At 46.3% G+C, this 16,852-nt stretch overlaps 1 protein-coding gene across 5 annotated transcripts in view; it reads left to right on the forward strand.

Annotated features, from left to right (window-relative positions):
- Window positions 1-1,769: 1,769 nt before the first annotated feature.
- The window catches only part of LOC147109043 (serine/threonine-protein phosphatase 4 regulatory subunit 3A), a 144,968-nt gene continuing 129,885 nt past the window's right edge, over window positions 1,770-16,852 (forward strand). For 2 of the 5 annotated variants that reach the window (XM_086002604.1, XM_086002607.1), the window contains exon 1: window positions 1,770-2,234. In XM_086002604.1, coding sequence (XP_085858730.1) covers window positions 2,093-2,234 — 142 coding nt within the window. In that variant the 5' untranslated portion in view covers window positions 1,770-2,092. The remainder of the gene's footprint in view (window positions 2,235-16,852) is intronic. The other 3 variants (XM_086002603.1, XM_086002606.1, XM_086002605.1) reach the window with 2 other exon arrangements.

Here is a 16,852-nt window from a genome sequence, read left to right on the forward strand (position 1 = left end):
CTTTGTGTTACGCTGTCACTGTCCTGGGGCTGGTTATTGTTAGTAGTGTTAGTAGTTACTTCACTGAGTCCCAGGACCAGTTGACTGAGGGTATTCTTCTTTATTGTCCTCTCTTGGCATTTCAGGGCTTCGTAATGATGGCAGTGGGGGTTGCTCATTTTTAGGTGTTTCCAAAATTTGGTGGCTCTTTTTTGGATAGTGATTATTAATGGATATTGGCCTAGTTCTGCCCTGCATGCATTGTTTACGGTTTTCCTTTGAGTCCGGAGGATACTTTTACAGAATTCTGCATGTAGGATCTCAATTGGGTGTTTGTCCCATTTTGCAAATTCTTCTTGTGTTAGCGGTCCCCACACCTCACTGCCATAGAGTGCAATTGGTTCAATTACTGATTTAAAAATTTTGAGCCAAATGCTAATTGGGATTTCTATTTGGATTGATTTTTTAATGGCATAGAAAGCCCTTCTTGCTTTCTCTTTCAGTTCATTCACAGCCAGATGAAAATTTCCCGTAGAACTGATTTTTAAGCCCAAGTATGTGTAGTTAGTGGTTTGTTCAATTTTAGTTGTTCCTAGTGTGAAATTTATTTTGGGTCCCTGATGTCTGGATCTTTGCTGGAACACAAGGACTTTGGTTTTTTGGGGGTTTATTGTCAGGGCCCAGGTCTGACAGAACGACTCCAGCAGATCCAGGTTCTGCTGTAGACCCTCCTTAGTTGGTGACAGCAGAACCAGGTCATCTGCATGGAGGAGGAATTTAACCTTGGATTCATATAGGGTGAGGCCGGGTGCTGTAGATTGTTCAAGTAGTTTTGTCAATTCATTTATGTAAATATTAAAGAGTGTCGGTGAGATGGGCGAGCCCTGCGTCACACCACGCCCCTGTGGGAAGTATTTTGTTTGTTTGTCTCCAATTTTAACTGCACATTTATTGTTTGTATACATTGATTTAATTACATCATATGTTTTTCCCCCTACACCACTTTCGATAAGTATCAGGAATAGACCGTCGTGCCAGATGGAATCGAAAGCCTTCTGGAAATCTATAAAGCAGGCAAAAATTTTGCTTTTGTTTTGATGAACATGTTTGTCAATTAGGGTCTGTAGGGTGAAGGTATGATCTGATGTTCTATAGTTTGGTAGGAATCCAATTTGGCTTTTACTCAAGACATTGTGCTCCTCAAGGAAGTTTATAAGTCTTTTGTTTATGATACTACAGAATACCTTCCCCAGGTTACTGTTTACACAGATGTCTCGATAGTTATTTGGGTCAACTTTGTCCCCACTTTTGTATATGGGCGTTATGAGTCCTTTGTTCCAGATATCAGGGAAGTAACCGACACTCAGAACCAAGTTGAAGAGTTTTAGGATAGCTAGTTTCATTTTATCGTCCGTGTGTTTAATCATCTCGCTTAGTATGCCGTCTGCACCGCAAGCTTTTCCTGGTCGCTCTCTCTCTCACTGACCTCTCTCTCACTGACCTCTCTCTCAAGGCCCTTCACTCACTGCCCTTCTCTCGATGGCCTCTCTCTCACTGCCCTTCTCTCGATGGCGCCGGCCGGCCGCGTGGGAGGCGGGTTTGGGCGGGAGGGAGGGCGGCCCGTGCGGCGCGGCGCCGGGAGACCCCGTGCTGCCGTGCCGGGTTGGGTTGGCAAGATGGCGGCGGCTGCTGGCTGAGCGGGCCAAGCGGGGGGAGGCTGGGAGAGGAGGCAGCGCGGCTCGGAGACACTCATCACCCACACACGGAGCCCGGCCTCGGGGGGGAGGGAGCGAGCGAGTGAGGAGGGGGGGGAAGACACACACAAATACAAAACCAGGAGCGGCGATGAAGATTTAAAACAATAACCGGCTGGGGTGTGAGGAAGCGGTGTTGACGGGACGGGGGAAGAGCTTTGTCCCGGCCCCCTCTTTACGGGGGCCCGCGGCTTGGGCCTAGGCCTTGGGAGGATGAGCGCTGTGTGAGCCACCCCCCGCCCCGCCTGCGATTTATTTTCTTTTTTATTATTTGTTTTTTTTGGGAGCGGGGGGAGATCACTTGCTCTCCATTTGCTTCCTCCTCCTCCTCTCCCTCCCGAGCCTGCGCCGCCGCGGCCATGGCGGACACCCGGAGGCGGGTGAAGGTTTACACGCTCAACGAGGACCGGCAGTGGGACGATCGCGGCACCGGGCACGTCTCGTCCAGCTATGTGGAGCGTCTGAAGGGAATGTCTCTGCTCGTCCGGGCCGAGTCCGACGGTAAGCGAGCAGCGACCTGACAGAAGCTGGTGTGTGAGGTGGGGGGTAAAAAACACCCAGAAATTCCAGGCCTCAGTCAGTCATCTAGCAATCGGGCTGGGCAGTGTTAACTATGTGCTGTATAGTATTAATAGATCAGAGTCAATAGGGTGTGTATTTATTTATATATATCTATAAATATTTAATTGCACTCAAGTTCTTTCCTGGGATCTTCCTCTGCATCATATACTGTGACTGGAAAGTAAGTTTTTGCCTTGAGTTTATATTCATTCCTCAGTGTCAGCCCAGTGGCTCGCCTCCGCGTCATGAAGATTGCGGGTTCCAAGTCCCACTCCAGAGACTCGAGCGCAAAAATAAATCTCCCAGCGCCACGCTGTCGGAGGGTGCCGTCTTTCGGACAAGACGTTAAAACCGAGGCCCCGTCTGCTCTCTCAGCTGGACGTGAAAGATCCCGCGGCCACTATTTCGAAGAAGAGCAGGGCGGGAGTTCTCCCCGGTGTCCCAGGGCCAATATTTATCCCTCAGTCAACATCACCAGAAAACAGATGATCCGGTCGTTATCACATTGCTGCTTGTGGGAGCTTGCTGAGCGCAAATTGGCTGCCGCGTTTCCTACATTACGACAGTGATGACACTTCAAAATTACTTCATTTGGGACGTCCGGTGGTCGTGAAAGTCAGTATATAAATGCAAGTCTTTTCTTTATCTCTGAGGGGTTTTGCCACCTCTCATTTGTATTGGTCAGCATGTATCATGTAGGCAGTTTTGTTGTAAAACAAATATTGTCATATTGTCCGCATGCCCGGTACAAGACTCCCAAAACAAACGCTCTATTCGGCGCTCCGGCACGGCAAGAGAGCCCCAGGTGGGCAGAGGAAACGCTTCAAGGACACCCTCAAAGCCTCCTTGAAAAAGTGTAACATCCCCATCGACACCTGGGAATCCCTGGCCCAAGACTGCACAAAGTGGAGGAGAAGCATCCAGGAAGGCGCCGAACACCTCGAGTCTCTTCGCCCGGAGCAAGCGGAAGCCAAGCGCAAGGGGCGCACGTCAACCCAAGCACCCCACCCACCCGCCCCTTCAACCACCGTCTGCCCCACCTGTGACAGAGACTGTAGGTCCCGCATTGGACTCATCAGTCACCTGAGAACTCATTTTTCATGTGGAAGCAAGTCATCCTCAGTTCCGAGGGACTGCCTAAGAAGAAGAGAAAACAAATATTCTGACTGTACTTGACTTGATTGAATCTATCTGTGTTCTGTGATGTTGATGATCAGATTCTGGAGTGGCATGCTTCGTGGTGTTACCTGTGGGAATAACTGAATGCTGTGAAGAAAAATGGTTTCTTCCGAAAACAGCATCAGCTTCCACATGTATGCTGACGACACCCAGCTCTACCTCACTACCTCTTCTCTCGACCCCTCCGCGGTCTCTAAATTGTCAGACTGCTTGTCCAACATACAGTTCGGGATGAGCAGAAATTTTATCCAATTAAATATTGGGAAGACCGAAGCCATTGTTTTCGGTCCCCGCCACAAACTCCGTTCCCTAGCCACTGACTCCATCCCTCTCCCTAACATCTGTCTGAGGCTGAACCACACTGTTTGCAACCTTGGTGTCATATTTGACCCTGAAATGAGCTTCCGACCACATATCCGCAGAATAACAAAGACCTATTTCCACTTCCGTAACCTTGCCCGTCTCCGCCCTTGCCTCAGCTCATCCATGCCTTTGTTACCTCAAGACTTGACTATTCCAACGCACTCCTGGCTGACCTCCCACATTCTACCCTACGTAAACTTGAGGTCATCCAAAACTCAGCTGCCCGTGTCCTAACTCGCACCAAGTTCAGTTCACCCATCACTCCTGTGCTCGCTAACCTACATTGGTTCCCCGTTAAGCAATGTCTCGATTTCAAAATTCTCATCCTTGTTTTCAAATTCCTCCATGGCCTCGCCCCTCCCTATCTCTGTAATATCCCCCCCCCCCCCCCCCCCCACCAGAGATATCTGCGCTCCTCTAATTCTGCCCTCTTGAGGATCCCTAATTATAATCGTTCAGCCATTGGTGACTGTGCCCTCTGTTGCCTCGGCCCTAAGCTCTGGAATTCCCTGCCTAAACCTCTCCGCCTCGCTACCTCTCTGTCCTACCTCTTTGACCAAGCCTTTGGCCACCTGCCCTAATTTCTTCTTATGTGGACCGGTGTCAATTTTTTTGTCTTAAAATACTCCTGTGCAGCGCCTTGGGACATTTTACTACGTTAAAGGCGCTGTATAAATACAAGCTGTTGTTGTTTAGTTGATGCCTTTTGAGGACCAGTTCTCCATCACTCAACGTTGGGAGGTTTATTGTTGAACAAGACTTGTTCCAACATGCATTGAAAGTTGTGTTCAATGGGCAATCAGTAATGTAGTAGGAATGATAACTTGGAATCATAAAGTTTTACAGCACAGGCCTTTTGACTCCTTATGTCTATGTTGGCTCTCTGAAAGTGCTATCCACTCAGTCTCACTTCTCTGCCCTTACCCCTATTACATTTTACTGATATTTATTAAATTCTCCTTGAAAAGCTATTACTTTTGGGCATATCGTGTCCTCTCTTTTAAAATTAACATCCTCCTAACCCCTCTCTTTGCTCTTTTGGATATGGACCAGCGTGTTTGCAGTTTTGAGCCAAGTGGGAAAATCCACATCCACTAGAATTAGTAGTCCCGGGTGAGTAGCGGGTAATTTGACCAGGACGCCTCGAATGAATGCCAGGATAATGTACCCTTTACAATAGCTGCGAAGCATCTTCGTCTCCAATCACTTCTGCAATTTCTGATGCAGTTGAATCCCAAAACTGCGGGCAGCTTTTTCCCTGATCCCTTAGCAAAGAAATGCTGAGCCAGCGTGGTTCTCGGTCCGACAGACCATGTTTAATTCCTCCTCATATATTGTGAGCTGTTCTTAGCCGAGGCAGCTGAGATAATATAATCAGCCCTAATACCCCTTGGCCAGGGAGGGGGCAATAATAAGCACCACGACAGCCTATTAATGCCAGATTTATTCCGTTGTTAATTTTGAAGATAATATCTCACATTACTCACTTTGCATTGGCTGCTTCACCCTGACTCAGCCATCTTCTGGTAATAGTGCTCTGTTTACATAATGGAAGCATGAGATAACTGACTTTCTCATTTCACTGCCCACATTTTGGTTAACATTTTCAACTTGGGGAATTTGGGTGGAAACCAGTGACCTAACATCATGATCATAATGTCCTTAAGGTTGCAGCTACTTTTGCAGTGATGCAGAAGTGATTTTGAGCGTGCATTGACGTGAAAGTGGTGGTATAACTTGGAAGTTGGGAGAATTGACTCCCAAGCATGCTGATGTCAAACACTTCAAGTTTACATCAGCGGTAGTATACCTCTAGGCAGGTGCAAACCTGCATTTTGAAAATGCACACACAGTCCATAGACCACCTAGAATCATAGAAAGTTACAGCACGGAAGGAGGCCATTTTGGCCCTGCGCACTTCCTAAACTCCATTTTCAAATAACGTTACCATGGCAGATTGTCTAGTTATTTATCTCATTGTGAGACATTGTTGTGTGCAATTTGGCTGCTGTTTTCCTCCATAACACTGGTTACGTTTAATTAATTGACAGTGAAATGTCCTGGGGATGTGAAAGGCTTTAAATCGAAGTTCTTTCAATCAAGTTATTATCTAAATGGAGAGAAACTGCAAAGTGCTACAGTACAAAGGGATCTGGGGGTCCTGGTGCATGAAACACAGAAGGTTAGTATGCAGGTACAGCAGGTGATCAGGAAGGCCAATGGAATCTTGGCTTTTATTGCGAGGGGGATGGAGTATAAAAACAGGGAAGTCTTGCTGCAGTTATACAGAGTACTGGTGAGGTCACACCTGGAATACTGCGTACAGTTTTGGTTTCCATATTTAAGAAAAGATATACTTGCTCTCGAGGCAGTTCAGAGAAGGTTCACTCGGTTGATTCCGAAGATGAGGGGGTTGACTTATGAGGAAAGGTTGAGTAGGTTGGGCCTATACTCATTGGAATTCAGAAGAATGAGAGGCGATCTTATCGAAACATAAAAGATTGTGAGGGGTCTTGATCGGGTGGATGCGGTGAGGATGTTTCCACTGATGGGTGAGACTAGAACTAGGGGGCATAATCTTAGAATAAGGGGCTGCCCTTTCAAAACTGAGATGAGGAGAAACTTCTTCACTCAGAGGGTAGTAAATCTATGGAATTTGCTACCCCAGAGAGCTGTGGAAGCTGCAACATTAAATACATTTAAAACAGAGATAGACAATTTCCTAGCTGATAAGGGAATAAGGGGTTACGGGGAGAGGGCAGGGAAGTGGACGTGAGTCTAAGTTCGGATCCGCCATGATCCTATTGAATGGCGGAGCAGGCCCGAGGGGCCGTATGGCCTACTCCTGCTCCTACTTCTTATGTTCTTATCAAACAGGTGCCTCTGCCTGTTTGCTTCCAACACGAAAAATGAGCCACACGGAGTGAAACTTGTGCATGTTTTTCCACGCAAACAAGCTCTATATTTCTAAATGAATTCTGATGCACAGCTGGCAGTATAACTTGGGTCTGCCAACTGAACATCACAATCCACAGACACCGGTCTGAGACTAGTATCTGAAATAACTGCAGATGCGGAGTTCCAGAGGGCTGCATCGTCAAATCTAACTGGCATTCTAAATTCGCGGCGAGTTTTCTGTACCCGAGATACTTTTGTATAGCGTATGGAATATGAGTAAATGGGCACGGGTTTATGGCTTTTAAAGTTACACAGGAGAGCAGATTTTATTTTTCCTTTCATGGCTGATAAATGGGGTTATAAGGAAGCATTAATATTTATTGATGAATTCAGTCGCTGTATTCTTCACTGTCTACGTACTTATAGGTTTGAGGCTGTGGGGCATTGCAGCTGAAGTATTTATAGCAATGTATTTGTTTTGTCTTTCCTTTCCATTCCATTATAATGTAGTTTTGCAGCTCTCTGTTGATGCTGCTTTTTATTCTTGTATAGTACCTGCATTCAACAGTGTTGTTAGGATTCTAATGCAGGACGTGGGACATTTTCATGCATTGCCACCTGAACTGCGAGAAACACCCAGTATTAGAACTGCACGCTTTTTGTTTTTCCAGACTTGTCTGGAGAGAGCCTTTTGAGTGTATAATTCTACGGTGAAGTACTGGTTGGAGGTTTTCCAATGGCGCGAGCAATTTGGAGTGATTAATTGGGAGCACCGCACAAGAAGCCTATTGCACAGCATTAATGTGTATTCGCTTTCCCGCTCCATCCCATCCCTCACCCCCTCCTGACTTTGCTTCCAGTAATTTTTTTTTTTTTAAAAAGCCTAGTCAGTGACAGCACGGCACTTGTGTTAATATACAATGGGGTAAGAAGATTTACTTACAGGTTCCCAACTTTCCCCTTGAAAAGCTATTCGAAGCGAGGGCTTATTCCGACAGAGCAGAGGGTTTTTCTTTTTAGCAGCTTTCACCTCTCGGATTATCTGTAGCTCAGCCATTCTTGTTTATCGAGAGACATGCAAGAATTAAGTTTAATCAGGTACCCACTTAACCATCTCCAGTGTTACACAGAAGTACCACATTGAGTGATGCTTCAGTAGTTTATAACTTCATCTCAAAGCTTCAGTGGTTTATCGTCTCGACCTCGAGATCTGCTACTGCCTTGGAAAATAATAGACATTATGTACAGAAATTTAGTTCTGACTGGTTTAATAAATTGTTATATTGGGATTTATTTTACTGACACAGGAATATTTTAGGTTTCATAGAAAACTGAAAATTCTACTGACTGCTCGTGATGCAATGTAACTTTTTTTCCCCCTCTGTGCCACAAATGAAACTTGTTTTGACATAGCTGCATCCCTTTGAATCTGTTGGGAGTTCGGTCATATTTAATGTTTACCATTTCTAAAAATCTTAATGTAGGTAATCTGGATAGCAATAGGCAACGCATGAATAGTGTGTGGTCAGAATAAGGAATGGTTCTCGCGCTAATTAACAAGATCAGTAACTCCGTGTATTTACAGCTTTTTAAAAGAAGGAACAATTGATGAATTTTATGCATGTCGCTGCAAGATTCGTTCTGGTAATTCTCTCTCCCTCCTTGTCCTTTAAGTTGAATCATTGTCGCCCGAAAAAGTGGTCTGATTAAAAGCAGCCTTCTGTGCATGTAATTGGTAGCAGTACCCAGTCTGTGTTAAGTTATCTGATCACAGCTGAGGCAGCAGTAGGGACAGCCTCAGGACCTCTGGGATAGAGAGGGAAATATCAGCTCATGCTCTTACTATTAATTGCTATCCAGGAACCCCTACCCTGACGGTAAAAGTGCTTGTGGAAAGTATCAAGCTCGACCGTGAAAATTTCCTGTGGTTGGTTGACTGACTAGACTGCTCTCACTCAGTGCCTAGGCTCGTATATAAAGAAGGTGCAGTTCACCATAAAGATTAATGCCTGAAGGGCATTTGTCAAAGTATTCATTTATTTTTAGCAGTAAGCTAAAGAAACATTACCAAGTCAAAGTTTTGTATTTGGATTAGCGAGGGCAGTTAAATTGTGAAAGCAAAAGGATGTGTTGGTGAGCATCACCCAGTCATGTGAGCTTCATTGCAAAAAGTTAAAAATTGAATTTGCCTTAAAAGTCTGGCCAGTTTGGCTTATTCATGCTTTGTCACCTCTGGACTTGACTATTCCAACGCACTCACAGAATCACAGAAACCCCACAGTGCAGATAGAGGCCATTTCAGCCCATCGAGCCTGCACCGACACATATCCCACCCGATCCCCGTAACCCCTACACCAACACATATCCCACCCTATCCCCGTAACCCCATGTATTTAATCCCCCTAACACTAAGGGTCAATTTATCATAGCCAATCAACCTAACCCGCACATCTTTGGACTGTGGGAGGAAACAGGAGCACCCGGAGAAAACCCACGCAAACACGGGGAGAATGTGCAAACTCCACACAGACAGTCACCCGAGGCCGGATTCGAACCCGGGTCCCTGGCGCTGTGAGGCAACAGTGCTAACCACTATGCCACCGTGCCGACAGGATGCGCCCCCTTATGGAGGCCTCCCATGATTTACCCAATGTAAGCTTGAGGTCATCCAAAACTCGGCTGCCCGTGTCCTAACTCGCACCAAGTCCCGTTCACCCATCACCCCTGTGCTCGCTGACCTACATTGGCTCCCGGTTAAGCAATGCCTTGATTTTAAAATTCTCATCCTTATTTTCAAATCCCTCCATGACCTCGCCCCCCTCCCTATCTCTGTAATCTCCTCCAGCTCCACAAACCTCCGAGATATCTGCGCTCATCTAACTCTGGCATCTTGAGCATCCCTGATTATAATCGCTCAACAATTGGTGGCCGTGCCTTCAACTGCCTGGGCCCTTAGCTCCGGAATTCCCTCCCTAAACCCCTCTACCTCTCTTTCCTCCTTTACGACCGTCCTTAAAACCTACCTCTTTGACATCTGCCCTAATATCTCCTTACGTGGCTCGGTGTCAAATTTTGTTTCATCACACTCCTGTGAAACGCGTTGGGGACGTTTTACTATATTAAAGGCGCTATATAAATGCAAGTTGACGATGTCATTTGCCTTTGAATGAGCTGGCCCACACAACTGCTCTGAGCTTGCTAATAGAAACACTAAGTGGGAGGATTACATTTTTTTTCAAAGATTGCTCAATATTTTTCACAGCAGCTGCAAAGGTCTTTCTTTGAAGTACTGGAGCAAGAAATGAAGGATTCGCCCTTCTTTGGTTCCTTTGCTTCTAATTGTAGCAATGTGAATTGCTATTGTAAACTGCACTGGTGTGCATTATTGTAAGGGTTTGAATCGGGTGGGAGATTTTTTTTCAAGTTGTTGAAAAATTCAGAAAGCATAACTGAACTTTTGGTTTCCAAATTCACAAGCAGAAAAATGAACCTTTTGGAACCTCCCAGGTTGTTTGTTTGATGGCGCTTCTTTAATCCTGCGCTCTTGTGATGTTTGATCGTGTCCCTTTAATGTTTGAAATCAGTGTTGCAGTAAATTGTTACCTGTTGCCCGTGGAATTCTCTGTGGGTTTTTTTTTAATTCTCAGGATGTTCAATAATGCTCTCAAAGCTGCATTTATTGCCCATCAGTAGTTGCCCTGAGAAGGTGATGGGCCACCTTAAACCGCTGGACTTCCTGTGGGGATGCTGCTCCCATGTTGGATTTAGGTAGGGAATGCCAGGCTAATGACCCAGTGACCATGAAGGAACAGTGATACATGTCTCGCGTTAGGATGGTATGTCTTTTCTGATGAACCAATAAGATGACACCAGGATAGTGTATGACCTTGGAGGTGATGGTGTGTGTTCCCATGATGCTGCTGCTTCTTGGGCCGTCCCTCGGAACCGAGGATGACTTGCTTCCACACTAAAAACGTGTTCTCAGGTGACTGATGAGTCCAATGCGGGACCTACAGTCTCTGTCACAGGTGGGGCAGACGGTGGTTGAAGGGGTGGGTGGGTGGGGTGCTTGGGTTGATGTGCGCTCCTTGCGCTTGGCTTCCGCTTACTCCCGGCGAAGAGACTAGAGGTGTTCGGCGCCTTCCCGGATGCTTCTCCTCCACTTTGTGCGGTCTTGGGCCAGGGATTCCCAGGTGTCGGAGGGGATGTTGTACTTTTTCAAGGAGGGTTTGAGTGTGTCCTTGAAGCGTTTCCTCTGCCCACCTGGGGCTCTCTTGCCGTGCTGTGGTAGATGGTACGTATTACAGTCACAGTGCACTTGAGATGGAGGGAGTAGGCGTTATGTCGAGGGGTGGGGAGGGACAGGGACAATCGAGCAAACTGCTCTATCCTGGCTGCTAAGTTACTTGTTGCTGCATACATCCAGGGAAGTGTTCCATCATTTTCCTGATTTGGTTCATAGAAACATAGAAGATAGGAGCAGGAGTAGGCCATTCGGCCCCTCGAGCCTGCTCCGCCATTCAATGAGATCACGGCTGATCATCCAAATTCAGTACCCGGTCCCTGCCTTCTCCCCATACCCCTTTAGCCTCAAGCAATATATCCAACTCATGCAACTAAGGTGACTCCAACGGTCAAGCAAGCCTGAAGTCACTCTTCAGTTTTATCATGTGGTCAAGGAGAGTATGAAAATATTTCTAGGTGGTGAATCTATTTGAATCTCATTTACTCGTCGCACACAATGACTTTCACGTGAGCGGTGTCAAATGTGCCGTGAAGTGCTTTAAGTGGGTCCGTCTCACTGAGCAAAGTTGCAGCTGTAAAACCCGGATTTCGCTGAAGCTGAATGCCTAATGCTTCATTTACTTGACACACACGCAGCGGTGGTCCTTTAGTCGTTGCAGCGATTCTTTTAATTCTGTCGAAGTCGCTGCAGCAGAAAGCACTGAATTTCGCGGCTGTTCCTCAGTACCTGGAAGCTCTCGGCAAATAACTAGAATTGAGCAAATTTGAGTGCCGCCGCTATGATTACATGTTCAATCACTGACCAAGGAGCTGAAAAACCCTGTTCGAATCCAAAGGTGGCCTGTGAAACTGAAGTGCCTGGGTCTATCTTTTGACCAGTAGTGTCGTACCTGCTTTTCAAGGGAAAAGTCGTTTCAATGATGAGCTTGTGGCTCCTCAATGTAGTTCAATCTTCGATTGTCTGTTTACATCGACAAACTATATTATGGTCTCGCAGCTTTGGTCAACCTACAAAATGTTTTACATAGACCTGGTTATTGACCACCTTTAAAAATAAAGTTCAGGGTATATCTGTTTGGCATTTGGATTAAAGCCTAGTACAAAATGATGCAAATCTCCAATCTAGTCTTACATGACACGTGTCCCAGTTTGTCAAAGCTGGCCAAAAATCTGTTCTTCATTCCTGTTGGGACAGTTGCAGTTGAAGGACATTTCGGCAACTGGCGTGAGTTCTTGCTTGACTGATGTCAGGGTCAAATTACCTGCTGTGCATTAGTTGAAGGCCCTTCCTTTCTGACGTATACTATTTTGGAAAAAACTTGAAATGTTTGAAAGAAATTGTGGAAGAAAGAATAGTCAAAGGGAATTGCCATTTTACTGAATTTGGAATTTGTGTTCAGATGAAAATTAGGATATTGCGTGGGTCTACTTGTATTTTAGCACACAATTTTTCAATTTCAAGTTTTTTTTTGTGAAATTCATGTTTCTGGGGAATAATTTCACTTGCACAACTGTCGAGCGCTGCCTAGGACAGTCCTGGCTAGCCCAATAAAGAGACCGTTCCATTACTGGAACCGATTCAGATCCCCGAGGTGAAAGGCCAATGTCTAACTCGCTATACAATCTGGTTTACTGTTTACACCCACATAAAAGACCAGTAAAACAACTAAGCAGAGTTGCCATAAATCTCCCTGGCACAGTGTACATTGCACACCGTGCCACGATATTCTTGTACCTCAGGTGATGGGGATTTAGGGTAAAATACCTTTGTCTTGTTTCCTTTCTAAAACTGATATTTGAACCTATAACATAATCTGCTCTCTTCCTGTCATTAATTAAATGACAACAGTCACTCCTATTTCAAACTATCTGAAGTCTTCAGTAAGGAAGCACCATATGGAAAGAATAGGTATGTCCTGTCCACAAAAAGCAGGACAAATTCAATCCGGCCAATATCCGCCCCATCAGCCTACTCTCAATCATCAGCAAAGTGGTGGAAGGTGTCGTCGACAGTGCTATCAAGCGGCACTTACTCACCAATAACCTGCTCACCAATGCTCAGTTTGGGTTCCGCCAGGACCACTCGGCTCCAGACCTCATTACATCTTTGCTCCAAACAAGGACAAAAGAGCTGAATGCCAGAGGTGAGGTGAGAGTGACTGCCCTTCGACATCAAGGCAGCATTTGACCAAATGTGGCATCAAGGAGCCCTAGTAAAATTGAAGTCAATAGGAATCAGGGCAGGGGGTGGTGCGGGGGAAGCTCTCCACTGGCTGGAGTCATACCTAGCACAAAGAAAGGTGGTTGTTGGAGGTCAATCATCTCACACCAGGACATCGCTGCAGGAGTTCCTCAGGGCAGTGCCCTAGGCCCAAACATCTTCAGCTGCTTCATCAATGACCTTCCCTCCATCATAAGGTCATAAGTGGGGATGTTTTCTGATGATTGCACAGTGTTCAGTTCCATTCGCAACTCCTCAGATAATGAAGCTGTCCATGCCCACATGCAGCAAGAACTGGACGATATTCAGGTTTGGTCTGATAAGTGGCAAGTAACATTCGTGCTACACAACTGCCAGGCAATGAACATCTCCAACAAGAGAGAGTCTAACCACCGCCCCTTGACATTCAATGGCATTACCATCGCCGAATCCCCCACAATCAACATCCTGGGGGGTCATCATTGACCAGAAACTTAACTGGACCAGCCACATAAATACTGTGGCTACAAGAGCAGGTCAGAGGCTGGGTTTTCTGCGGCATGAATCACCTCCTGACTCCCAAAGCCTTTCCACCATCTACAAGGCACAAGTCAGGAGTGTGATGGAATACTCTCCTTGCCTGGATGAGTGCAGCTCCAACAACACTCAAGAAGCTCGACACCATCCAGGACAAAGCAGCCCGCTTGATTGGCACCCCATCCTTCAACATTCACTCCCTCCACCACCGGCACACCGTGGCTGCAGTGTGTACCATCTATAAGATGCACTGCAGCAACTTGCCATGGGTTCTTCAACTGTACCTCCCCAAAGTCGCGACCTCTACGAACTACAAGGGCAAGGGCAGAAGGCGCATGGGAGCACCACCACCTGCAAGTTCCCCTCCCAAGTCTCTCACACCTGACTTGGAAATATGTCGGGGAACATAGGGTCTAATGAGAGGGAGGAACTGAATGAAATCAGTATTTGTAGGGAAATGGTGTTAGGGAAATTGACGGGATTGAAGGCCGATAAATCCCCAGGGCCTGATAATCTACATCCTAAGGTACTTAAGGAAGTGGCCCTAGAAATAGTAGCTGCATTGCTGGTCATCTTCCAAAATTTTATAGACTCTGGAACAGTTCCCATGGATTGAAGGGTAGCTAATGTAACCCCACTATTTAAAAAAGGTGGTAGAGAGAAAATGGGGAACTATAGGACCCTGTCAGTACCCTGTCCCTGCTTTCTCCCCATATCCCTTGAACCTTAAGAAATATATCTAACTCCTTCTTGAATATATTTAATGAATTGGTCTCAGCTGCCTTGTGTGGTAGAGAATTCCACAGGGTCACCACTCTCTGGGTGAAGAAATTAGTCCTCATCTCTCCTAAATGGCTTACCCCTTATCCTTAGACTGTGACCCCTGGTTCTGGACTCCCCTGCCATCGGGAACATCCTTCCTGCATCTAGTCTGTCTAGTCCTGTTATAATTTTATAAGTTTCAATGAGATCCCCTCTCATTCTTCTAAACTCTAGCGAATATAAGCCCAATCGACCCAATCTCTCCTCATATGTCATTCCTGCCATCCCAGGTATCAGTCTGGTGAATCTTCGCTGCACTCTCCATGGCAAGAACATCCTTCCTCAGATAAGGCGACCAAAACTGCACACAATACTCAAGATATGGTCTCACCAAGGCCCTGTACAATTGCAGCAAGACATCCTTGCTCCTGTACTCGAATCCTCTCGCTATGAAGGCCAACATACCATTTGCCGCCTTAACCGCCTGCTGCACCTGCATGCTTACCTTCAGCGACTGGTGCATAGGGACACCCAGGTCTCGTTGCACTTCCCCTTTTCCCAATCTATTGCCGTTCAAATAATCTGTCTTCCTGTCTTTGCCACCAAAGTGGATAACCTCGCATTTATCCACATTATACTGCAGCTGCCCAATCACCCAACCTGTCCAAATCATACTGGTGTTTCTCTGCATCCTCCTCACAGCACACACGCCCACCCAGCTTTGTGTCGTCTGCAAACTTGGAGATATTACAATAGCAAAATACTGCGGATGCTGAAAATCTGAAATAACAACAGAAAATGCTGGAAATATTCAGCAGGCCAGGCAGCATCCGTGGAGAGAGAAACCGGCCTGGGATGTTTCAGGTCTGGGACCCTTCATCAGAACTGGAAAAAGCTGGAAATGTAACAGATGTTAAGCAGGTGCAGAGACGAGGGGAGGAAGGAATTGAAAGAACATACTGTGAAAATGTTGCAAATGGGAATGGCAAAATCATACAGCATGAAAAATGGGGGCAGGGATTATTATCTGAAATTGTTGAACTCGATATTGAGTCCGGCAGGCTGTAAAGTGCCCAATCGAAAGATGAGGCGCTGTTCCTCGAGCTTACGTTGAGCTTCATTGGAACAATGTAATAGGCCGAGGACAGAGAGATCAGAGTGGGGGTGAAGTGGTGAATTAAAGTGACAGGCGACCGGAAGCTCAGGGTCACCCTTACGGACTGAACGGAGGTGTTCCACAAAGCGGTCGCCCAATCTGCGTTTGGCCTCCCCAATGTAGAGGAGACCGCATCGTGAGCAGCGAATACAGTACATTAAATTGCAAGACGTACAAGTAAATCGCTGTTTCACCTGGAAGGGGTGTGTTTGGGGCCCTGGACAGTGAGAAGGGAGGAGGTAAAAGGGCATGTGTTGGACCTCCTGCGCTTGCACGGGAAGGTGCCAGGTGAAGGAGAAGGGCTGTTAGGTGGAACACGTCCATTCAGTCCGTAAGGGTGACCCTGAGCTTCCGGTCGCCTGTCACTTTAATTCTCCGCTTCACTCCCACTCTGATCTCTCTGTCCTCGGCCTAGTACATTGTTCTAATGAAGCTCAACGAAAGCTCGAGGAACAGCACCTCATCTTCCGATTAGGCACTTTACAGCCTTCCGGACTCTATCGAGTTCAACAATTTCAGATAATAATCCCTGCCCATTTTTCATGCTGTATGATTTTGCCATTCCCATTTGCAACATTTTCACAGTATGTTCTTTCAATTCCTTCCTCCCCCGCCCCGTCTCTGCACCTGCTTAATATCTGTTACGTTTCCAGCCTTTTCCAGTTCTGATGAAGGGTCCCAGACCCGAGACGTTAACTCTGTTTCTTTCTCCACGGCTGCTGTCTGGCCTGCTGAGTATTTCCAGCATTTTCTGTTGTTATTTTGGAGATATTCCATCTAGTTCCCTCGTCTAGATCATCATTAATATATATTGTGAATAGCTGGGGTCCTTGCGGTACCCCACTAGTCACTGCCTGCCGCTCGGAAAAAGACCCGTTTATTCCAACTCTTTGCTTCCTGTCTGCCAACCAGCTCTCTATCCAAGTCAGTACCTTACCCCCAATCCCATGTGCTTTAACTTTACACGCTAATCTCTTATGCGGGACCTTATCGAAAGCCTTCTGAAAGTCCAAATACACCACATCCACTGGTTCTCCCTTATCTATTCTACCAATTACATCCTCAAAAAATTCCAGTAGATTAGTCAAGCACGATTTACCTTTTGTAAATCCATGTTGACTTTGTCTGATCCTGTCACTGTTTTCCAAGTGCTCTGCTATTACATCTTTTATAATGGACTCTAGCATTTTCCCCACTACCGATGTCAGGCTTACCGGT

Source organism: Somniosus microcephalus, chromosome 12, assembly GCF_052327205.1.
Source record: "Somniosus microcephalus isolate GS21.2 chromosome 12, FLI_Smic_1.0, whole genome shotgun sequence".
In the NCBI taxonomy this organism is placed as follows: domain Eukaryota; kingdom Metazoa; phylum Chordata; class Chondrichthyes; order Squaliformes; family Somniosidae; genus Somniosus; species Somniosus microcephalus.